At 44.7% G+C, this 24,731-nt stretch overlaps 1 protein-coding gene across 1 annotated transcript in view; it reads right to left on the bottom strand.

Moving 5' to 3' along the window:
• Positions 1-303: 303 nt before the first annotated feature.
• The window catches only part of LOC132585873 (very-long-chain 3-oxoacyl-CoA reductase-like), a 36,222-nt gene continuing 11,794 nt past the window's right edge, over positions 304-24,731 (bottom strand). Inside the window, exons 5-11 of the mRNA XM_060257751.1 lie at positions 20,927-20,991; positions 16,938-16,982; positions 16,538-16,572; positions 9,719-9,800; positions 7,763-7,828; positions 4,815-4,961; positions 304-459 (exon numbers count right to left, since the gene is read on the bottom strand). Coding sequence (XP_060113734.1) covers positions 304-459; positions 4,815-4,961; positions 7,763-7,828; positions 9,719-9,800; positions 16,538-16,572; positions 16,938-16,982; positions 20,927-20,991 — 596 coding nt within the window. The remainder of the gene's footprint in view (positions 460-4,814; positions 4,962-7,762; positions 7,829-9,718; positions 9,801-16,537; positions 16,573-16,937; positions 16,983-20,926; positions 20,992-24,731) is intronic.

Here is a 24,731-nt window from a genome sequence, read left to right as displayed (position 1 = left end):
ATTCTCCATTATACCCCATGGAAATAGGTCTCCATAGGGAATAATGGAGCGCCATCAGACATCGCCTCCCCACTATCTGATGATCCTGAAGTATATTGGGTTTAACAGTCTCTAAAATGTAGCAGAATCCAAGCAACAGAAGATATAAGGAGAGTCAGTGTGCCCTTAGGGAATATATATATATAAATAATCTCTTCTACCAAAAGCAACCTGGAGATTAACAAGAATTCTTGGCCCGGCTGCATCCCGGTCCAAGAGATGAAGCTTGAAAGGAAGGCTTGGGGAGTTCCGTGCATGCTGTTTTCATTTAGGATTCGTTTTCAGACCCTGGTCGAGCTGCTCTCTGTGCTTTGGCCTTTCTGCTTCCCCTTCAAGAACTTTGTGCAGAAGAAGGAGAGGCTCAACCAGAAGCGGTGGGGGAAATGTCCATTCCGGATACACCATATCTAGAACATTGCTCTGAAAAACAACAACAACAATCACCAGGGGTCGTTTTGTAGAAGAATAGGTGGTGGAGCTCATTAGCATAACATAAGCATACACCACCCCCTGCCAAAAGCAACCTGACACAAGAAAGGAGAGCCCCGGGCAAACAAGGCCTGCTTGAGTTGCCTAGAGATCCAGCCAGCCCAAGCAGGCCTTGCTGTCCTGAGGCTCCCCTGGGCTGCCTCCCCTCCAGTCAAGAGGCCAGCAAGCTACCCGCTGCCCAAAATCACATAAGAAGTGGAGAAAGGGTGGCGAGAGCTTCTCCAGATTTAATGAGGGCTGCTGGGGTGTGGCAAAGCTCTTGGTGGTTGGCTGGCTGCCCACTCTCCTAATCCAGGGATTGTTATGCAGCTGCACCTACTATTCAAGGGACAAGGTAGGTGGGGAAGAGGAGGGGGAACCCTCAGAAAGGTTCAGGAGCTGTGCTCCTGTGAGCTCCTGCTGAATTCAAGCAACCAAGCATAACTTCCCACATCCATTTCAAGTGCCTTGAATCTAAAGTTGCCAAATTCCCGGAGATTTGGGGGTGGGTCCTGAGGAAAAGAGGCTTTGGGTAAGGGAGGGACTTCAGCGGCATATGAGGTCATAGAGTTTGCCCTCCAAGGCAGTCGTATGTTCTAGGAAAACTGTTGTCTGGAGCTGTGTTGTAATTCCAGGAGAACTCCAGGGTACACCTGGAGGTTGGCACTTTTCTGTAAAGCAGCCAACTCCCCATAGGATTTGGCTTCTGTGTTGAGTTCTGTGTATCTGTGTTGACTTTTGGTAGAATTTTTAAGAGTTCGCTCTTGAGGTGTACCTGAGTATAAGCATTGGCAAGTCGCACCTTTAAGAACAACTAAGTTTTATTCAGAATGTAAGCTTTCGTATGCTCTAAGCAGGCTTCATCGGACAAAAACACATTCTAGTTTGCCATTGGAGTTTACCCACTCCCGGAAGAAAGGCCTTGTGGGACCTTGCTCAGTTCCTCACGGCCTGCAAAACAGCACTCTTTCGGCTCGCCTTCGACGGAATAATAGTATAAGAGGATGCCCGACATTGCTGAACACGTTGGAACTGCTATACCAGCACCAGAACTCTTTTAAATTATTTTAATTGCTGTTATTGAATCTGTCCTAATTGTTAAATCCTAGTGTTTATCTGTTGTTTTATTGTTTTGGTCTACTGAGCCTGCTTCGGCGGGGAGGGCGGGATATAAATCCAATAAATGAATAGAAAAAAGGGTACATTAAAATATAGTGGGAGATGGGTTAGTATATGTAATGAGATAAACAGCCCATATCCCTTATTTGAGTATGTCAATACAAAAAACAAAACAAAATTATTCTGATACACTGTTCTAAAAGAGAAATACATTGAAATACGGTGGATGTATAGCTATACTCAGTGAGAGTTGGCTAGAGATCCAGCCAGCCCAAGCAGGCCTCGCTCACCTGGGGCTCTCCCCCCCCACAGTCAAAAGGCCAGCAAGCCACCTGCCGCCCCTAATTACATGAGAAGCGGAGAAAGGGTGGTGTGGGCTTCTCTAAGGGTTAATGAGGGCTGCTGAGAGTGTAGCAAAGCTCCTTGTGGCTGGCTGGCTGCCCACTCTCCTCATCCAGGGATTGTTATGCAGCTGCACCTACTATTCAGTAGACAAAGTAGGTGGGTGGGGAGGAGGGGCATCAGAAAGGTCCAGGAGCTGTGCTCCTGTGAGCTCCTGCTAAATTCAAGGCCTGACAGTGCCCATTGAGTTTGGCAGTCTTGAGAGATTATACTTGAGGCTGTACTGTGGTTTCTTCCCTGCAAGAAGATATTGTTCATTCATTCACTTCTGAAGTCAGTGAGACAGTACAGATTACCGTCTAAAAGGGGGCAGGAAAGAAGACCATGAAATGTAGAATTGTTTAACTGCATCCCCCTACAGAGCCCCTCCTTATCTATGAGTGCCCTGGTTCTGCTCATTCAGTCACCCACAGAGGTGTCAAATGGTTTAGTATGAGATATAATGTGATCAATAGATCAATATGCTAGGATGAGCCACAGGTGTGACCCTTCCTTCCTCCCTCCCTCCCTTCCTACCTCCATCCCTCCCTGCCTTCCTTCCTGCCTCCCTCCATGCCCTCCCTTCCTCTCTCTCTCTCTCCCTTCCTTCGTTCCTACCTCCGTCCCTCCCTTCCTAGCTCCGTCCCTCCCTGCCTCCCTTCCTTCCTCTCTCCATTCCCTCCCTCCCTTCCTCTCTCTCTCCCTTCCTTCCTCCCTCCCTTCCTACCTCCGTCCCTCCCTTCCTACCTCTGTCCCTCCCTTCCTTCCTCCATTCCCTCCCTTCCTCTCTCTCTCCCTTCCTTCCTCCCTCCCTTTCTCCCTCCCTCCCTTCCTACCTCCGTCCCTCCCTCCCTCCCTTCCTTCCTCCATTCCCTCCCTCCCTCCCTCCCTCCATTCCCTCCCTTCCTCCATGCCCTCCCTTCCTTCCTCCCTGCCTCTTCTCCTTCCAGCATTCCCTCCCTCCCTTCTTTCCTTCCCCTCCCTCCTTTCCTTCCTCCCTCCCTCCATTCCTCCCTCCCTGCCTCCCTTCCTTCCTCCATTCCCTCCCTCCATGCCCTCACTTCCTCCCTCCCTGCTGCCCTTCTTTCCTCTATTCCCTCCCTCCCTCTCTCCCTTTCTTCCTCCCTCCCTCCCTTCCTATCTCCCTCCCTCCCTCCATTCCCTCTTTTCCTCCCTCCCTGCCTCCCTTCCTTCCTCCATTCCCTCCCTCCATGCCCTCCCTTCCTCCCTCCCTGCTGCCCCTTTCCTCCATTCCCTCCCTCCCTTCCTTTCTTTCTTTCTTCCTCCCTCCCTCCCTTCCTATCTCCCTCCCTCCCTGCCTCCCTTCCTCCATTCCCTCCCTCCCTTCTTTCCTTCCTCCCTCCCTCCTTTCCTTCCACCCTCCCTCCTTTCCTTTCTTCCTCCCTCCCTCCCTCCATTCCCTCCCTTCCTTCCTCCCTCCCCTCCTCCCTCTCTCCCTTTCTTCCTCCCTGCCTCCCTTCCTTCCTCCCTTCCCTCCCTTCCTCCATTCCCTCCCTTCCTCTCTCCCTTCCTTCCTTCCTCCCTCCCTCCCTCCGTCCCTCCCTCCATTCCTCCCTCCCTGCCTCTTCCTTCCTCCATTCCCTCCCTCCATGCCCTCACTTCCTCCCTCCCTGCTGCCCCTTTCCTCCATTCCCTCCCTCTCTCCCTTTCTTTCTTTCTTCCTCCCTCCCTTCCTATCTCCCTCCCTCCCTCCATTCCCTCTTTTCCTCCCTCCCTGCCTCCCTTCCTTCCTCCATTCCCTCCCTCCATGCCCTCACTTCCTCCCTCCCTGCTGCCCCTTTCCTCCATTCCCTCCCTCTCTCCCTTCCTTTCTTTCTTCCTCCCTCCCTTCCTATCTCCCTCCCTGCCTCCCTTCCTCCATTCCCTCCCTCCCTTCCTTCCTCCCTCCCTCCTTTCCTTCCTCCCTCCCTCCTTTCCTTTCTTCCTCCCTCCCTCCATTCCCTCCCTCCCTCCCTCCCTTCCTTCCTCCCTCCCTCTCTCCCTTCCTTCCTCCCTGCCTCCCTTCCTTCCTCCATTCCCTCCCTTCCTTCCTTCTTTCCTTCCTCCCTCCATTCCCTCTTTCCCTCCCTCCCTTCGTTCCTTCCTCCCTCCATTCCCTCCCTCCCTCTCTCCCTTCCTTCCTTCCTTCCTCCCTCCTTCCCTCCCTACCTCCGTCCCTCCCTCCATTCCTCCTTCCCTGCCTCTTCCTTCCTCCATTCCCTCCCTCCATGCCCTCACTTCCTCCCTCCCTGCTGCCCTTCTTTCCTCCATTCCCTCCCTCCCTCTCTCCCTTTCTTTCTTCCTCCCTCCCTTCCTATCTCCCTCCCTCCCTCCCTCCATTCCCTCTTTTCCTCCCTCCCTGCCTCCCTTCCTTCCTCCATTCCCTCCCTCCATGCCCTCACTTTCTCCCTCCCTGCTGCCCTTTTCCTCCATTCCCTCCCTCTCTCCCTTCCTTCCTTTCTTCCTCCCTCCCTTCCTATCTCCCTCCCTGCCTCCCTTCCTCCATTCCCTCCCTCCCTTCTTTCCTTCCTCCCTCCTTTCCTCTCTCCCTCCCTCCTTTCCTTTCTTCCTCCCTCCCTCCCTCCATTCCCTCCCTCCCTCCCTCCCTCCATTCCCTCCCTTCCTCCCTCTCTCCCTTCCTTCCTCCCTGCCTCCCTTCCTTCCTTCATTCCCTCCCTCCCTTCCTTCTTTCCTTCCTCCCTTCCCTCTTTCCCTCCCTCCTTTCGTTCCTTCCTCCCTCCATTCCCTCCCTCCCTCTCTCCCTTCCTTCCTTCCTCCCTTCCATCCTTCCTTCCCATTGGACTTACCTGGATAGCATGGCTGAAAGTGCCAGCGGTTCTGTTGGTGAGACCCACAGTGTTCAAGGCCTGCCACACAAAGGACTCCGGTGATGTCTTGAAGAATTTAGGCACCTCAGCGTTTATCTGGGTGTCAACAAACGCAGGCAGGATGCTCTGCAGAGGGAGAGTTTTAGGACACAGCTGGGGCAGGAGTAGGGTTGCCAAGTCCAACTCAAGAAACATCTAGGGACTTTGGGGGTGGAGCCAGGAGACTTTGGGGGTGGAGCCAGGCGACATTGGGGTGGAGCCAGGAGCAAGGTTTTGAAAAGCACAACTGAACTCTGACGGGAGAATGCCTTCTTTCCATTGGAAATAATGAAGGATAGGGGCACCTTCTTTGGGGCTCATAGAATTGGACCCCCGGTCCAATCTTTTTGAAACTTGGGGGGGGGGGGAGGATAGGAGAGGCACCAGATGTTATGCTGAAAATTTGGTGCCTCTATCTCAACAAACAGCTGCCCCAGAGCCCCAGATACCTACGAATCAAGTTTCCATTATACCCTATGGCAGGGGTGGCCAAGGGTAGCTCTCCAGATGTTTTTTGCCTACAGCTCCCATCAGTCCCAGCCATTAGCCATGCTGGCTGGGGCTGATGGGAGCTGTAGGCAAAAAAACTTCTGGAGAGCTACCCTTGGCCACCCCTGCCCTATGGGAATTGGTCTCCATAGGGAATAATGGAGTGCCCAGCAGAGATTTCCCTCCCCCCCCCCCCACACACACACCTGAAGGTTACTCATTAATGGAAGTTGTTGGCATTCTTACCCAGTATATGAAATTCTTTATTAGAAGCTTGGAGAAGCTAATGCGAAACAGGAGCTCTAGTACAAATCTGTTGCCTTATGGATCGCTGGCTGCACATATTTAAGAATAGGACTCACCAGAACTTTCCCAAAGAAGTCTTGGCATTGACTTGATGGAGAAGGAGGGACTGGAGTTCTGGTACACTAGTTCCTTGGATTGTACAAAAGACTGATCTATTTCACTTCTTTGGAACTTGAATATATTATATATTTGTATTTTGGTTTATTGGAGGCTGGTTTTCACGGGACCTTTTGCTTTAGATTCCCCTGCCTTTCTTTGCCGTGATGCTCTTTTTTTGGTTTCAGAACCCCCGGGTGATGGCCAGAGATATTTATTTATTTATTTATTACGTTCCATTTCTATTCTGCCCTCTCCGCAAGCAGACTCAGGGCGGCTAACAATCGATACTATAACACAATTTAAAACCAATAAAATACAATTTCAAACATTTTAAAACTTTGTGGTGCTATGCCACTTTGGTATGGCGGGATCTTTCTTTTTGCTGTTAGGGATCATGAAATCTTACTTTTTAATCTTTGGCATGACTCTGCAATTCTTGATACTCGCAGAACTTTGGTAGCCTTTCTTTGTGCAGCAGCCAAAGCAGTCATTGCCTCCGCATGGAAGGACCCTATCCCTCCAACTCTTTCTTCTTGGCACAAGAAGATACGGGATTTTTACTGATGGAAAAAATTACATCATCGCTATGTCTCTCTTCTTCAGACTTAAACCACGGCTTATTTATCTCTATTTGGTTCCCTCTTATCGAACACATCTCTCACAACTCCTCTCTATTTCACTTTTCTTCTCCTATAGATATTCTAGTCCTATAATCTTGTCTTTTCTTCTCCTTCCTCTAATCTCTTCTTCCTGTTTTTGTTTGTTAATTTTGTTTTCCGTATGGTTATTTCAACTGTGGGTAGCTAGCAATATACTGGAGTGACTTTGTGACCAACACTGAAGTCCTCAAGCGGGCGGAGGTTACAAGCATCGAGGCACTGCTGCTGAAGACGCAGCTGCGCTGGGCAGGGCAGGGCAAAACCACCGCCTTCCCAAGATTGCCCTGTATGGCGAACTCTCCACAGGCCATCGAAATAAAGGGGCACCAAAGAAGAGGTACAAGGACTCCTTGAAGAAATCCCTTGGCACCTGTCGCATCAACCATCACCAGTGGTCTGACCAAGCCTCAGATCGCAAAGCATGGAGGCACACCATCCACCCGGCTGTCTCTTCCTTTGAGAACGCACGCATAGCTGGTCTTGAGGACAAAAGGAGATTGAGGAAGAATTGCACTGCTACAGCACCAACCCTAAATCAGACTTTTCCCTGCAGCCACTGTGGCCAGATCTGCCTGTCCCGCATTGGTCTTGTCAGCCACCAGCGAGCCTGCAGCAGACGTGGACTATTGCACCCTTCTTAAATCTTCGTTCACGAAGCCAAGCCGAGAGAGCTAGCAATATAACAGTCATCATCGCTATTATTGTTATTATTATTAATTTTGGTTGCTATTCAGCTGATTAATCATAGTTTTGTTACTATCCTGTAGGGATTTTATTAACTCAATCTGCGTCCTCCTGAGGCACTGCTTTAGTTCCCTTTTTTATATTCTGTCAGTCATTATACAAGTGACTGTAAATTTCGGTTTACTATTTCTAGTGACTCCTGTAACTTGACTCTTTTTCTTGACATTGTATTATGAACTGTTTTGCATTTTCACAATAAACCTTTTAAAATTTTCTTTTTTAAAAATGAAAGCTGTGGCCACATTATCTCCAAAACCAAGAAGTCATTTCCTTGCCACTGGGGCCCACAAGTCCCTACTTCCAGAGTAACTTCCAGGAGGAATGTGATTCTCGGTTTGGAGGAAGAGGTTCGGTTGTAGGTCATCAAACAGAGGTTTCTCTATTCTGGTTACAACAAAAAAGTAATTTTCGAAGTGTGAGGGAGCAGGGTAGCAAAGATGAAAAGGCAAACTCCTCATTGAAGTCTAGTCCCTCGAGACTTGGATTAACAGAGAAAAATGTCATGTACTCCAGAGTGAAACTGATGCCCATGGGGCCCATTTTACCAGGGTACCTTTGTATTCCTTGGGACAGAGTAATAAGACATGATACCTGCACAATGATGCCTTTGGATTTGTATTCGATGTCTAAAGCTTGTGAGAAGAAATCAACAAATGTCTGCCATGGAAGCGAGAAAAAGGAGTTAAGCAGGGGGTTATAGGTCAGCAATAAACTCACATTACTAGACTCAACCGGCTTGTTAAAACAAAAAACAAAAAAGATGGAAAACCTAAGTAATAGTTTAGCTTATACACTGATGAAAGGGGAAGAACCACTGATGTTCTGCTAAAATGACTACCCAAGAGAAAATACAGCTTGAGAAATCTCCTATTTGAAAAACCACAGCCAGCGCAAAACTGACCAATAAGGAGAGACCAAACATGCCACATATGTAAGAAAAGGAAATTTTGCACCCTATCCAGGTTTTCTCATTGATATGCAGAATATACACTCTGCAATTCCCAACAGAAAAATCAGAAAGGAAAAAGGTACAGAGTGCATTTGAAGTAAAGCCCCACTGACACAACTTCAGTTAAAATCGGGAATAAACTGTGCCTGCATAATAGGTCTTTATCTCCTAGAGGCTGATGTTCCCCAGAAATCGGACTGGGGGAGGGGGGAAGAGGCACAGTCAGTTAGGTTGAGAAATCTCTGGCAATTTAGGGGGTGGAACTTCAGAGGACTGGGGAAGGGAGGGACCTCAGAGGAATACAGTGCTAAAGAGGCCACCTTCCATAGTAGTGATTTCTACAAGCCAACTGATCTTTCCGCATGCACAGGAGGTTGTGGAAATGCTAAAGAAGCGTTGGCACATCATTAAGCCACTGCAAGGATATTCTAATTTTTCACAAATAGGATGGATACAAGGTACTTGCATAAAAGACAGATTAATCTGTTCTGACCTAATATATAGAGCTGCACCTGACATACACCTGCCTGTAGGACATTTTAAATGCGGAAAGAACTGTTTGGTGTGTTCTCACACCATATAATTGAAGGAAATAACAATTAATAATTTTAATTGGAAGTTGAAGTAGTATTCTAATTGTGAGACCAGAATAATTTATTTATTGAAATGCGAATGTCCAGGTATAGACATCAAGCTGACAGTTTGGTAGTTATCCAGATCGTCTTTTTTCCCCTTCTTGACGATCATCAGTTGCTGACCCACCATCTCGCCGACACAGGGATTCAGGGGTTGACTTTGCAATGGCTTTTGTCTTTCCTTTATGGTCAGGGACAAAGGGTGGCAATCGGGGGACAATCATCCCAGAGACACTCACTAAATTGTGGTGTGCCACAGGGGGTGGTGCTCGTGCCAATGTTGTTTAACATCTATATGCGCCCCCTTGCTCAGATTGTCCTGAGGCATGGGCTGGGTTGCTATCAGTTTGCTGATGACACCCAGCTCAATCTACCGATGGATGGCCAGTCTGGCTGTGTCCCAGAAAATCTGGACCTGGCGCTGCAAGCTGTGGCATAATGGCTTATGCTGAGTCGACTGAAGCTGAATCCAACAAAGACAGAGGTCCTTTGTCTGGGTCACGGTGGTCAGGGCAGGGAAATTCCCTTACCAGCTTTTGATGGGGCACCACTGACAACAGCGTCCAGGGTCAGGAGCATGGGGGTGCTGCTGGAGCATTCCTTGACAATGGAGGCCAAGATAGCAGCAACTGCCAAATCTGCCTTTTTCCATCTTAGGTGGGTGAGGCAGTTGGGGAAGACTTTTTTTTAATGGACTCTTTGCGTTCTCCTTGGAACCTTTCTGAAAATCATTGTGGAATCCACCCCCTTAAAGAAACTTCCTGTATATTTGTGGTATCTTTAGAAATAATTTGGACGCTGTATTTAATATTTATATGTTTATAAATTTCTTTATACACAGTTTTGCCTAGGATTTCTTCTCCTACTAGATATAACACACTGCCTGCCTTAGTAAAAATAAAGGTTTTTTGCAGATTCAGAAATACCTTCTTGCTTTACTTAGATGTAATAGGGATTCCTTACCTTACTTGAGGAGTACATCACTTGAAGTGGAAATGGACGCAAGCCAGCTGTGGATGACAGGTTTATGATAATTCCTTTCTTCCTGTAGAGAGAGCCATTCAGAATGAGTGACATTTTCCCCTACAGGTAGCTGAGGTATAGAACACTCTGGGGCTGTGCACAAGCTTTCTTGAAAGTAAACCAGAGAAGGCACAGAGAATTCCCTTCTCTGGTTTATGTCCAGTATTTATTCAGGGAAATGGTAATTAATATGTAAAAATATGGTCTTTCTGAGTGTGTGCAAAAGTTCATTATAAATTTAGTAACGATCTACTAACAACGATCAATTCATCTCTCCCTCCATTCGGGGGGGGGGGGCGTGGCATGCTCAGCTGAGAGGAAGACGTGTTTTGTTTGAGCTCCCGGTAGAATGCTAAAGGGAATTAAGTATTCCTTCTTTTGGTGATAAAAATAACAAAGTCTTGAAGACTTTAATATAAGCTGGTGATAGTTGTGAAGTGGGAGTCTGGAAGTTGGCTAGAGGCTAAAGTTAAAGTTAAAACTAATTGGTGTTGAGAGAAACAGCAATGGCGACCTCGGACTCAGAAGCTGAAAGTGAAGATAAGTTAATGAATCCAAAAGATTTTCAATTAGAAGTTAAGAAGGCAATGGGAGCTGCCAAACACAGCATTATTAAAGCAATAACGAAGATAGTGGATGAAAAAATAACTAATTTAGCTGAGGCCGTTGAAGCTATGGCAGAGACTGTGAATAGTGCATGGGAAATGGCGCAGCTAAATGAGAAGAAAATTAACTTGTTGCAAAAACAGTCCAGACAGTTGGAAAAGCAAAATAAATACTTTAAAGATAAACTGATGGACTTGGAAAATCGGGCCAGAAGGTCAAATTTGCGGTTGAAAAATATTCCAGAAACGGAGGATATGGATAATGTGATTAAATGGATGGCTGAAATGCTCCCAGACTTAGAAATTTCAAGGGAAGTTTTGGACCGTATTCATCGAGTTGGGAAGCAGACAGCTGAGTGGAGGTGGCCGAGAGATGTGGTAATGTGCTTTGGAAAATATATATTAAAGGAGCAGGTGCTTAAAGGCATGAAGGCCTTGGATAGGCAAGATAAGTTACTGTATAATGATAAAAAAGTGTTGGTTTTTGAAGATTTATCACAGGAAACAATTAACAGGAAGAAAAAGTTAAGAGTGTTTACCAAGGTGCTGCAGGATAAAGGAATGAAATACAGCTGGAGAATGGCACCCTTTGCTCTGAAAATGGTGCATGAAGGAGTAGAGTTGTTTGCAGAAGATCAGAAGCAGATGGAGGAGCTATTTAAACGTGTGGGACTGCAGCTGCCTAAGGATTACAAGCATTTCCCTGACCGGGACTCAGAAGGGGAAAATAGTTTGGAAGAGGAAATGGGGAACACTCAGAAACAGAAGAAGGGGGAAAAAAAGGAGGAAAAAAAGACTTGGGACTTCAGGGAAAGGACTAAGACTAAGAAATGATTAAGGGAAGATGGATTAAGGAAGAAGGAAAGAAGATAGAAGGACCGGAATAGCTCAACATGAACAGGTTTTTTGGGTTTTTTTTTATTGTTGCTGTTGCTGTTTTTGAGTTTACAGTGTGGGAGAGATGTCTTTTTTCTCCCCCCTCCCCAATATGGATGTCAGTGGTAGCTGGATGTCTGATGTGTTTAGTGGTATGATTGGGAAGAAGATGTGTAGATGGTGGCTGATTGGGATGATGTTGGTATGTTTGGATGGTGTGATTGGGGTATGGATGGATGATTGGGATCTAAGGGGTGAATGGGTGGATTATGAATGGAGTAAGAAGGTGAGTGAATGCATATTGGGTAGAATTTTTTATACAAGAGATATGCCACGAGCATTGGCATATTGCATTTCTCTTGGATGGGTAGAATTGGTGATGGAGGGTAGGTGGAGGGTAGATAAGCAACATCAGGTGGGGCTGGTTAAGGGTTGTTGGGGTTTAGAATTCCAGGCTGGTAGAGAACAGAAGAGATATGGGGAAGAGCTATGGTTAGGTATAATATGATAAAAAATGTTAATGTTATATGTACAACTCTTAATGTTAGAGGGCTAGGAAATCCAGTGAAACGGGCAAGAGTTGGGAGATATATTCAAGAATTAAAAGCAGATGTGCTGTTTTTGCAGGAGGTATATAATGGGGGGGAAAGAGAGATGAATTTCCCTGGATTTGGGAAAGGTAAGAAATTTATTGCTCCAGGCTCCTTGAAGAGCAGAGGGGTGGGAATAGTATTTAATTCTAAAATAGATTTTGTTGCAGATAAGGTAATGAGAGATAAGGATGGAAGGTTTATTTTTGTACAGGGTCATTTGGAGGGTGAGCCGGTGGCTTTAGCTTCTTTGTACCTCCCTAATGTGCATCAGTTGAATGTATTGTATAGATTTTTGCAGAAGTTTGAAAAATTTTCACCCTATACTAAAACAATAGGGGGGGATTTTAATATTGATTTGCAGGGGAAAGGCAATGTTAAAAAAAGAAAGGCAGAGAAATTTAAAAGAGTGTGCGGGAAATTTGGTCTGCTAGAATTATGGATGGAAATGTTTCCTAATGATGTTGTGTATTCTTTTTACTCTGCCGTGCATGGAACTTATTCAAGATTGGATGGAATCCTAGTCTCTCAAGAAATGAGGAATTGGGTTAAAGATATGGAGATTGGGATGATTAAGATTACTGATCATGCCCCTGTTTCAGCCTTTTTGCAAATAGGTCATTGTAATAGATCTTATAATTGGAAGTTTAATCCATGGTTAGTGGCTGATGAAGAAAGTAAGTGTAATATTAAAAATGCAATGGAAAGATATTTTGAGGAGAATAGGAAATCAGATACTTCATTAACAATAATACGGGAAGCAATGAAAGCCACTATTAGAGGTGTGTGTATACAGAATTTGGTGAGACTGAAGAAAGGTAAAGATAGGAAAATTAAAGAAGTAGAAGAAGAAGTTAGAGTATTGGAGGAGAAATTTAGGAAATCTAAGAAGAAGGAGGATAAAGAACAAGTAGTTAGGAAAAGGGAAGAGTTGAATGTATTGGATGTTAATAGGACTACGTTAAAATTATGGTATAACAGACAGAAGTATTATGAGTTTGAAGGGAAAGGAGGAAGAATTTTAGCAAATAAAATTAAGAATTTTCAGGTTAGGAAAAATATTAAGGCAATCAGGAACGATATAGGGTTTTTGGAAACTGAACCTAAAATGATACTGGAGAATTTTATAGAATTTTATAATAAATTGTACGCAAACAAAGGGATTAAAAAGGAAGATATAGAAAAATTCTGTGAGGGGTTGGAATTTTTAGAATTAAGTGAAGATAGTAGGAAAGAATTAGATAAGGATATAACGGAAGAAGAAGTTAAGGTGGCTATAGATTCTATGAATATGCAATCTGCACCTGGACTGGATGGTTTTAATGCGGTATTTTATAAGCATTTTAAGGATATATTGGTGCCTCATGTGACTGAATTGTTTCAAGGAATTTTGGATGGATCTCCTACACCGCCTACATGGTTGGAGTCGAGATTGGTGTTAATTCCGAAACCTGGGAAAGATCAGACTTTAAGGGATTCTTATAGGCCAATTTCAATTACCAATATGGATTATCGAATATTTGCAAAGGTTATGGCAATGAGACTTAAAAAATGTATAGCACAATTGATAGGGAAAGAGCAATTTGGGTTTATGCCTCAAAAGTATTTAGTAGAGGCAGTTAGGAAGGTGATGGGTATGGTTTATTTAGCTAAAAATAAGGATTTGCCGCTTACGCTTTTGGCGTTGGATATTTATAAGGCCTTTGATTCTGTGGATTGGACATACATGAAGATCATATTTCAAAAGTATAGGATTGGGGAGAAATTTCAAAATATGATTGAGGCAATATATTCTAAATCTAAGGCGTTGATAGGAGTTGGTGGATCAGTAGAGGGTTATGTTCAGGTAATGAGTGGTACGAAGCAGGGATGCCCTTTATCCCCTATGTTATTTATTTTAGCATTGGAACCGTTAGTGAATAAATTAAAAAAGGACAAAAGAATTATAGGCTTTGAAGTTCCAGGGAAAGGGAAAATAGATGGGAATCTCTTAACAATGTATGCAGATGACATGATGGTGACAATTAAGGATGTGGAGCCCGCAGTGGCACCTTTAAAAAAGATACTACAGGAATTTGAGGAAGTGTCAGGGTTAAAAGTGAATTTTTCAAAATCTTCGATGATGTGTGTTAATGTAAAACCAGGGTTACAATTAGCAGCTTCAAAAATTTTGGGTATTCCCATAGCAAATAAAATGGTGAAATATTTAGGGGTTAATATTCCTAGGAATATTAAAAAAATATTTGAGTATAATTATAAAAGAATCTGGAGTGGAATTCAAGTCAAAATGAGAGACTGGAGGAAGAGGAAAGAGTCAATTAGTACAAGGAATGCTATGGTTAAAATGTTTCTAGTTCCTAGGTTGACTTATTTATTTTATGTATTGCCTTGGCATATACCAGAATACGTACTGAAGAGATGGCAAGGAGATATAGATAGATTTGTTTTTGCATCAAAGAAACCAAGGACAGCTAATAGGTATAGATATTATGGTATTAAAGATGGGGGATGGGGGATTCCCAATATAATTTACTATTATGATGCATATCAATTAAGGCACTTAATGATTTGGTTGGAGGGAGAATTAGGAGAAGAGCTGAATGGGATAGAAAAGGAAAATTTAGAGGTAGGAGGAGGAAAGGAAAGTTTATTTGAGAGAACGAAAAGGAGGAAGAAGATAGGTGATAAATTATCAACCTTTATGGGGCCCAGTAGGGTATGGGGGAAGTGGAAAAAAGAACTTGCTCCGGAGATATCATCTATTACTAAAATGTGGTATTATGATAAATTTGCTCCACTAAGGGGATCGCTGTCAAAGGAAGTAGGAGATAAACTGAAGAGGATTATGATTCGAGAATTGAAAGAGGTTTGGGGTACTGATGGGGTGAAGAAAGAGGAGTATAATATTTTGAATAATATTAATTGGTTGTTAAAAAGTCAAATCTCCTCATTGCTGAAGGAGGAAGAACTTAAAAATATTGGTAAAAGAATTAATACTCCCTTTGAAAACTTGGTGAAAGAGTATAGCGAAGATAAGTCAAAAATAGTTTCAAAATTGTATAAGATTTTATTAGGTACAGGGAAATCCCCGAGAGAATTTTTGAAGGAACATTGGGAAACAGATATTGGAGATAAAATTTTAAATGAAGATTGGGAGAGGATGTTTAGATTACCTCCCTTTGTTACAACATCTAGGTTAGTGCAGGAGCAGGGATTGAAGATGATACAGAAATGGTATTATACACCCATTAAGATGTATTATATCTCTAAATCAGGGAGTAAAAATTGTTGGAGGAAATGTGGAGAAATTGGAACTTTCAGTCACATGTGGTGGGATTGTCCCTTAGTGAAAAAATTCTGGTTGCAGGTTGGCATAGAGATGACAAAGATTATGGGATGGAAAATAAGTATATCTAAAGCAATGGCAATTATTAATTTGGATGGTGTGGGATTAAGATCAAAAGAGGATAGTAAATGGATTAATTTGATGTTAGTAGCAGCAAGACAAGTGATAGCAAGGAATTGGAAAGAAGCTGAAGAATTGACAATTAATCACTGGAGGGATAAAATGAATTATATAATTATTTTGGAGTATTTAACGATGAAGATACGAAGAATGAACGGATTAAAGGTTAGGGAACAGGAGGAGGGGTGGTTTAGGAAGATGGTGAGATATTTGGAAAAGTTTAAACAATTTAAGACGATTGGTTGGTTAATAAGAAAATGAATGGATAAGATGTTTAAATAGAGTGATGGAGTTGTATTTGGATGAAATGTTAATAGTTATAAATTTATGGAATATTATAATATATCTATGGCCTGGGACTCTCACAGAGGTGGATTGGTGTTGGAATATATAACAATAAAAAATATATAAAAAAAAATCTCTCCCTCCATTCACATCAGAAAAAGAAATTTTCGGCCTAAGGGAAGAAGATTACCTTTATTCATTCTTTTATTTCCTTCCATTTTATGTATTTATTTACCTCATTTATGCCCCAACATTCTCACAGTGGGGATCAAAAGCATCTTACATCGTCTTCATCTCCTCTGTTGTACGGTCACAAGAGAAACCGGAGAAGATGCTTAGAAAACTACCTGTAGATACTTTGTCTGAGAGAAAATTCCTGGATTTGGACTGGCTACAGAAGGGGCTAGATCTTTGACCTTCCCTCACTCATGACAAGCAGTCATAGGAGGTTATTTTTGTTAAGGTGGGGGGGGGGGGGAGAAGGAGGCTGGAACAGCACACTCCTTATTAGGTCCTGGAACTCAAACCCTTAACTTTCCTCATTTCTGAGCACAGAGGGGCTTATATTACCATAAGGATGGGATTTGCCATTCACTAAAGAATGCCAAACTAAGTTTTTCCAAAATATGAAGAAGACACAAGTCCAGGGGACAGCAAAAGCATTTGTGGAACACTGGAAACATGATGTAACACTAATGGATGGGACAAATAACGAATACAGAGTAGGAAGGTGGGGCACCCCAGTTGAACCTGGCTGATCAGAATGTCCGCTAGATCTGGGTACTGTTCTTCCATACAGTGGCTGAAGGGGGGCGGGGTTGTGCTCTCTGAAAGCCACCTAAGAAAGCCTAAATCAAACACATGCTCTTCCCCCCTCCCAGAATTTAGAAATATGTCTGTTCACAGGGGCTGCAGGATAATAATCCAGATGTTTTACCTAGCCACCATCCAAGGAAGGACAATCTGCGTCATCTGTGAAGACAAGAGATCATGAAACTGTCTAAGTGACAGGAAAATAGATGCCCAAACCCTTCCCTCTCCATAGTTCTGTAGCCACTAATCCTATGTGTCAATCCAGACTCATTTAATGCCAGTTCCAAAAGGCGTTGAATACAGGGGAAAACAGATTCTTTTGACACAGACTGTGCTCCTAACTATTTCTCGAGTGACCTGGAAGTGTATCCTGAGGTCACCAACCAACTGCATCTTGGTTCTCCTCCTTCCACAGAAGTCTGGAAAAAATGACTGTACTCTCACGCCCACATTCCACTGCCGTTCTAGACAAGAGATGGACAGTTCTGATATCCAGCAGCGATAGGGGACTCCATTTCACTCACCTTTACAGTCGAAAACATGTTGCAACGTACCACATCATCTATAAACTACAGAGGAAAAGGAAACATGGTATAATGTGTTTGGTTGTGCTCTTAGCTGCTACAAAGTCAGTATTAGCTCATTCAAGGAAAGATACCAAAGCTTTGACAATTGAATCTTGGTTATACAAGGTTTGGGACCATATAATTATGGACAAAATTTCAGCAGGTTTAAATCGAGTCGATCCGTATCAAGCTCAACTAAATTTTATAGCTACGTGGTTCCCTATTCTTGAGAAAACAGACAATGATCCCTTTTACTCAGATTCACTTGCAAAATACTCCATATATCGCAAAATCTTATTATATTAATCAGTACGCTCATTGTCTTCTGTATATGTTTAACTGTTTTTGCCTTTGTGTGTTTTATCATTACCTACATTGTACACCTTTTTTGTTTGATAACGATTATTAAATTTATTTTAAAAAAATAAACTACAGAGGAAAAGAAAACATGGTGTTTGATTGCCTTGATGACCGTGATTGAGTGCTTGCTAAGACAGAAGGAGCTCGTAGTCATTTTCCTTAAAAGGGTCGGAAAACTCTCTGCTGCTTTTGGAGTGTCTCAGGCAACAAAAGGACCATTAGGAAAGACCATCAAAGCATAAACAGTATCAATAAACCCAAAATTAATTCAAAAAGACTCCAATTTTTTTTGGTAGAATAATTCCAAAATATAATTGGTGGTCAAATGATCAAAACATATAAAGTATATATTCACAGCAGCAGATATTACAGATTACAAAGAGAAACAATCCTAGGGTAATACAATACAAAGTTTCATATCCAATATCCAATGATCTGAGTGCAGGAATGAAGTCTCTAATTTAACAGAATTCCTGTCTGTTGCTTTCAATACATATGTACAACAAAGTTTCTGATAGGAGCAAAAGAACTATCAGTGATGCACATATCCAACCTTAGTAGACTTGCAGTCTATTGCTCTCAATATATGTGCACAACAGAAATTCTAATAGGAGCAAAAAAGTCCAGCAGTAATACTGATAGGTTGATTACAGACCGGCACTTTGGATCGACTCAGAGATGCCTCTGAAGTTGACCCAAAAATCTCTACAGACTGCAACATCTGCCGGCTGTCCTCCTCCCGTCCTCCAGGCACCTGAGACTGGGTCAAAAAGCTTCCACTTCCAAAGTGGTAGCAAATCTTTGAGCCGGCCGTCAGTTGTCTCCCCGCCATCTGGACGGGGAAGGACGCAAGCGAGGCAACTTGGTGGTGTGGAACTGCCAAGGCACCCCAAGTATTTCCTGGGTTTTTTTCCTTAAGAAACTAATCAGAGCGCTGGAGCGCTCATACGCACGAGCGCTTGCCCCCCAAGGGGAAAAAAGGGGAATCCAGCTTCTAGGGCACCTTTCCGTGTGGCGGCACCTAGCTGCCTCACAGACGGGATGGGGCTGCATCGCCAGGGACTGTGTGGAGGCTCCGGGACGGCTCTTTTTGAGCCGCCTGGATTTGGAATGCCTCCAAGCCGCCCCAGAATGCCCATCTGTTCTCAGCCATATTCAACTTATTCAGCCACTTATATCCAGCCGATATCTTTTCTGGATAAGAAGATGCTTCAACTCAAGTCTTCATCATTAGCAGACATTTTGGGCAGGTGCTCACAGGAGTGGCGCTCTGGAACCTCTAAATTTTACTGTGCTCTTTCTTTCTTACCCCCCACCCCTAATACTTGCTTCTGGGCTTCATTGTTCAAACCTCCCATGAGAATTTTGCTGAACTCTAAGATTTGACAAATCTTCTAATATTTTTTCCCACAAAAAAGAAATGGGAAACTAACCAAAACATAGTAAGCAGACAGACAGAAATCTTCATCATGCCACTGTGGCCACATAGGAGAAAGTAATTTTAAAAAGTCTGATGGGGGTAAGGTTTTATTATGATAATTATCATTCAAGAAGCATTTTAAGGCAGATGCTGAGCTGACATCGTTTAGTACACCTTCAGAGGTGTGTGGCATATGCAAATGAGTAACGCAAATGAGTTGTGCTAATGAGCTCTGGCACCTCTTTTTCTACAACATGATTCCTGAATAAGGCAGCTTCTCAATGAAACCCAATCTCAATACGATAATCTCAGTTAGTCCTAGTGGCTCTCAATGTTGAATTGTAGGGTTCTTGTAGTCCTTTTCCTTAAAAGGGCTGGCAAACTCTCTGCTCCTTTTGGAGTGTCTCAAGCAACTTCAGCTGCTGTGAGGGTCCATTAACACTATTACTTAATGTAGCGTGAATGCTCTATGTTGTGTATACAGACCAAAGTCTGTATGTCTGTGTTCCTGCCTTGGAGCCATAAGGGCTGAGCTTGGGGACTTGGTGTCAAGCATGTATGAATCTGATCAATAATTGATGGTTTTAGGGGCCTGCCAGAGCCTGGTCTGGGAATTGTCCTGAAGGACCAAATGTTGTTAGTTTGTTATTCTTTCCTGAATTCCACCCCGCTTCATGACTGGTAATTTAGAAGTAGTGAGAAGGGAACAATGTAATCAGCACCTTCCCATGAATCCTCCTGCGGGAGGATGAGACATCTGGGCTTAGCAAGGACGAATGTCTGATAACGTCCTGGGAATGAAGATAGTTTGATATATTGTATGTGTGAACATTCTCCAGTATTCCCCCCACCTTTGGAATCCTTTTGAAGTAAGCCTTAAAAGTATTGTATCAATGTATTGGTTTCATTCTTCTCAAGAACTGGCTTCGGCCAAAGTATCGGTCTATCAAAAAACGAAGTCTTTGTTTCAACTTCGACTCGTCATTGAACCCGCATGCTTGACACTTGGGAAAAATGGGAAGCAGGATCCAAGTGCTTGTTGCCCTGCTCCAATCACGAGCCTCTGGCTGGTTTGAAGGATCAAGACAGTGTGCGATTGCAATAAAAAAGGCCAATGCCATGCTGGGAATTATTAGGAAGGGAATTGAAAACAAATCAGCCAGTATCAAAATGCCCCTGTATAAACCAATGGTGGGGTTTCATTTGGAATACTGTTTACAATTCTGGTCACCGCACTTCAAAAAGGATATTATAGCATTGGAAAAAGTCCAGAAAAGGGCAATTAGAATGATTCAAGGGTTGGAACACTTTCCCTATAAAGAAGGTTGAAACGTTTGGGGCTCTTTAGCTTGGAGAAACTTCGACTGTGGGGTGACATGATAGAGGTTTACAAGATTATGCATGGGATGGAGAAAGTAGAAAAAGAAGTCCTTTTCTCCCTTTCTCACAATACAAGAACTCATGGGCATTCAATTAAATTGCTGAGCAGTCAGGTTAAAATGGATAAAAGGAAGTCCTTCTTCACCCAAAGGGTGATTAACATGTGGAATTCACTGCCACAGGAGGTGGCGGCGGCTACAAGCATAGCCAGCTTCAAGAGGGGATTGGATAAAAATCTGGAGCAGAGGCCCATCAGTGGCTATTAGCCACAGTGTGTATATGTATATGTGTGTGTGTATATATATATATATATATATATATATATATATATATATATATATATATATATGCGTGTGTGTGTGTGTGTATACACACACACATATTGGCCGATGTGTGACACAGGGTGTTGGACTGGATGGGCCATTGACCTGATCCGACATGGCTTCTCTTATGTTGTTATGTTCTTATGATCCAATGGTATGCTAACACAGGGACCTTGAAGTGTATATAAGGGGCTCTGAGGGCCCAGTTCTGCAGTGTCTTAGTGCAGCCCTGTACTATGCTGCATCTAATAAAGAGGTGATTATCACTACCACCTCGCCTCTTCCATGAGTTGAACCCACTATATTATACTCTGAAGGAACATGAGAAAAGCCCTTTCGGAGCCTGCTTCTGTCTTCTAAAAAAATGCATGGGGTTTTAAAGAAAAGAAAAAGTGGGATGCTACTTTTGAGGGTGTGGGGAAAGACACAAGGCCAGCTAATCTTGGGGCTCAGACTACACTTACCTTGTCAGTGTTATCAAAATCCAGAAAACGCCTGATCCCGGGCTGTGTAAAACCAACATTGTTCACTGCAAAAAACAAACAAACCAAAGGTCAGATCACCACACTGACACTGAGGGCTCAAAAGGAAAAGAGCGGGAATATGTAAGACTTGGTCTCTTGGCAGCTACAGCACAGTAGATCATCTCACAAGCTCACGTTGGATGAAGAACCCCCGTTTTATAATTTATTAATAATAATAATAAATTTTATTTATATCCCGCCTTCCCCGCCGAAGCAGGCTCAGGGCGGCTAACAGAACATGGTATATACCATGATTTGTATAAAACAATTTTAAAATACAATTAATAAATACATTTAAAAAACAGTTACATAAAATTTAAAACTACAATAAATTAGGTGCTATATTCAACAGATGTATTCCGATGGCTAGACACTTTCAGGATTCCTTATAAGCTTGCAGAAAGAGGGTGGTTTTACAAGCCCCGCAGGGCTCGCACTTCCTCCGGTAGTTGATTCCACCAGTGGGGGGCCATTATAGAGAAGGCCTGCTCCCTTGTTACTTTCAGTTTGGCCTCCTTTGGTCCAGGGATCCTTAAGAGTCTTTGGGAGCTAGATCTTAGTGCTCTTTGGGGAACATGTGGAGAGAGGCGGTCCCTAAGGTAGGCAGGTCCTTGGCCATATAGGGCTTTAAAGGTAATGACCAGCACCTTGTAGCGAACTCGGAATGTAATTAGAAGCCAGTGTAGTTCCTTCAGCCCAGGCCACACATGTTCCCACCGAGGTAGTCCCAGTAGCTGCCTGGCCACCGCATTCAGCACTAGCTGCAACTTCCGAATTCGGCACCATGTAGAGGGCATTACAGTAGTCTAATCTCGAGGTGACCGTTGCGTTGATCACTGTTGCTAGGTCGCTACGTTCTAGGAAGGGGGCCAACTGTCTCGCCCTTCTAAGATGGAAGAAGGCGGATTTAGAGGTGGCTGCTATCTGCGCCTCCATTGTCAGGGGGGGCTCCAGTAGCACTCCCAGGCTCTTGACCCTGCGCACTGGTATCAGTGATGCACCGTCAAAGGCCAGTAGGGAGATCTCCCCTCCCAGCCCGCAGCGACCCACGCAAAGGACCTCAGTCTTCCCTGGGTTCAGCTTCAGCCCACTCAGCCTGATCCAGTCTGCCACGGCCTGCAACGCCTGTTCCAAATTTATGGGGGTGTCGGCGGTCCAGCCGCCCATCAATAGATAGAGCTGAGTGTCATCAGCGTACTGATGGCAACCCAGCGCATGTCTCCGGGCAATCTGGGCAAGGGGGTGCATAAAGATATTAAACAGCATTGGGGAGAGAACTGCCCCCTGAGGCACCCCACAGTTAAGTAGGTGTCTCCGGGACATCTCTCCTCCAACCACCACCCTTTGTCCCCGACCTTCAAGGAAGGAGGAAAGCCACTGTAAGGCTAGCCCCCAAATTCCTGCGTCAGCGAGGCGGCGGGTCAGCAGCTGATGATCGACCATATCGAACGCAGCCGAAAGGTCTAGCAACAACAATACCGCCGAGCCGCCTCGATCCAGATGTCGCCGGAGGTCATCCATGAGGGCGACCAACACCGTCTCCACCCCGTGGCCCAGACGGAAGCCGGACTGATATGGATCCAAGGTGGAAGTGTCATCCAGAAAGCTCTGCAACTGCAACGCCACAGGCCTCTCGATAATTTTGCCCAAAAAGGGCAAATTTGAGACCGGCCGATAATGAGCAAACTTGGCCGGATCCGATGTAACCTTTTTCAGGAGAGGGCGGACCACTGCCTCCTTCAGGGGTGTTGGAAAATGGCCCTCCGAAAGAGATCTATTTATGATGTCCCGTATAGGACAGCTTAACTCCTCCCAGCAGGCCTTAATTAACCAGGAGGGGCATGGTTCCAGATCGCATGTAGTAGGGCGTGCAGTTACAAGGATTCTGTCAACCTCCTCCAAGCTGAGTGGGTCAAAGCAGTCCAGGGTCGAATTAGAAGACACGCACGGAGCCTCGAGTTCGCTCACTGTATCTAATATGGCCGGGCAGTCATGGCGGAGTGATTGGACCTTGTCTGCAAAAAATTTCGCAAAAGCCTCACAGCCTATTTCCAGTTCCTTAACATTTGGCTTGCCTTGTGGCAATGTGGTAAAATTCCGAATTATCCTAAACAATTGTGCCGGGTGCGAGTTTGCAGACGCAATCTTGGTCGCAAAGTATGTTTTCTTTGAGGCCTTGATTGCCATCTCATAGGACCTCATAAACCCCCTATAAGATGTTCTAATCCTTTGTCACGGGTGCGTTGCCATTGCCTCTCTAGCCGTCTGAGACCTTGTTTTAGCTGACGCAGCTCCGGGGTGTACCACGGAGCCAGCCTACTCCGAGGCCGTAGAGGGCGTCGAGGTGCGATCTCGTCAATGGCCCTGGATAGTTGAGCGTTCCATATCTCAACCAGGCCATTGAGGGAATCGACAGAGGGCCAGGGATCCCGCAGGGCCGATTGGAATCGTTCCGGGTCCATCTGGCTCTGCGGGCGAGCCATAATAGGCTTGTCGCCTAAACAGGTTTGGGGTGGCATATCTATACGAGCCCTAAGGGCGAGGTGGTCCGACCATGGCACCACTTCAGTGGTTATATCGTTCACCATAACCCCAGCCGCAAAGACCAGGTCTAACATGTGACCGGCCTGGTGAGTGGGGGCTGCAACAAACTGAGAGAGTACTAGTGTAGCCATGGATGACACCAGGACCGTCGCCTGACTAGAGGCCGGGTCATCAGCATGGATGTTGAAGTCACCCAGGATCACCAGCCTTGGGTGCTCCAGCGCCCAGCCTGTCACCGCCTCGAGTAGGGACGGTAAGGCGCCGGCTGGTGCGTTAGGTGTATGGTATACCAGCCAGATCGCCAATCCCTCTCCAGCCTCCAGTGCCAAGCCAGCACATTCAATGCCTTCGAACTTTGGGGCCGGGAGCGCCCTGAAGGAGTAAGCTTCACGTATAAATAATGACACTCCTCCCCCCCGCCCGCTAGTCCGCGATTGGTGAAAGACCGAATAACCTGGTGGAGCTGTTTGTGAGAGGGCTATTGTATCTCCTTCTCGGACCCAAGTTTCGGTCACGCATGCCAGGTCCATGTCCTGTGCGATTAGGAACTCTCGAAGGACAGAAGTCTTATTGTTAATGGACCTGGCATTGCATAACACCAATGATGGAGGCGGGTTATTCTTCTGGGCCCTACTCCCTGTCACCATTGGGATGGGACACAGATTGGAGGGTGAGTGAGCACTGACCTGTCTCGGTCTCCCTCCCTTATATCGTCTGCTCCCACCGCCATACCTCCCCCTCCCCAGGAGCACTGGAATCCCTAGACCAGCCATTCCCCACTGGTGGTTACCGCTGTCCTAGCCAACACTGGCGCACAGTAGTCACAACGCTCTCCAGGTCACACGGTCCTACTAGATCCCTATATTCGGATTAACCCAATAAACCTACCCCCAATTCCCTTATATATGATTGGTCAGATACATAATTTAAGTCTGATGGCTAAAATTAATTATAAATCCCACCCCATAAGTTATCCTCAATTTAATTAGCCAATAAAATTCATAAATTCAAATCCAATACATACAATAAATATCTAATAGGTTAAACAAGTAAGCTAATTCCCAAATCAATTTTTAAACTAGTAGTCCATGGGTGAGGTAGAACGTTGATAAAGTGCAATATGAGTTCTTCCTGGTCGAGGTAGTACGATGTGGTGTGAGGTAGAAGCAGAGTGTGATAAAGTGACCAGTGAGAAAGTGAT

This window comes from Heteronotia binoei, chromosome 17, assembly GCF_032191835.1.
Source record: "Heteronotia binoei isolate CCM8104 ecotype False Entrance Well chromosome 17, APGP_CSIRO_Hbin_v1, whole genome shotgun sequence".
Classification (NCBI taxonomy): domain Eukaryota; kingdom Metazoa; phylum Chordata; class Lepidosauria; order Squamata; family Gekkonidae; genus Heteronotia; species Heteronotia binoei.
The sequence above is the reverse complement of the archived record's forward strand: the minus strand, read 5'-3'. Positions and strand labels throughout refer to the sequence as shown.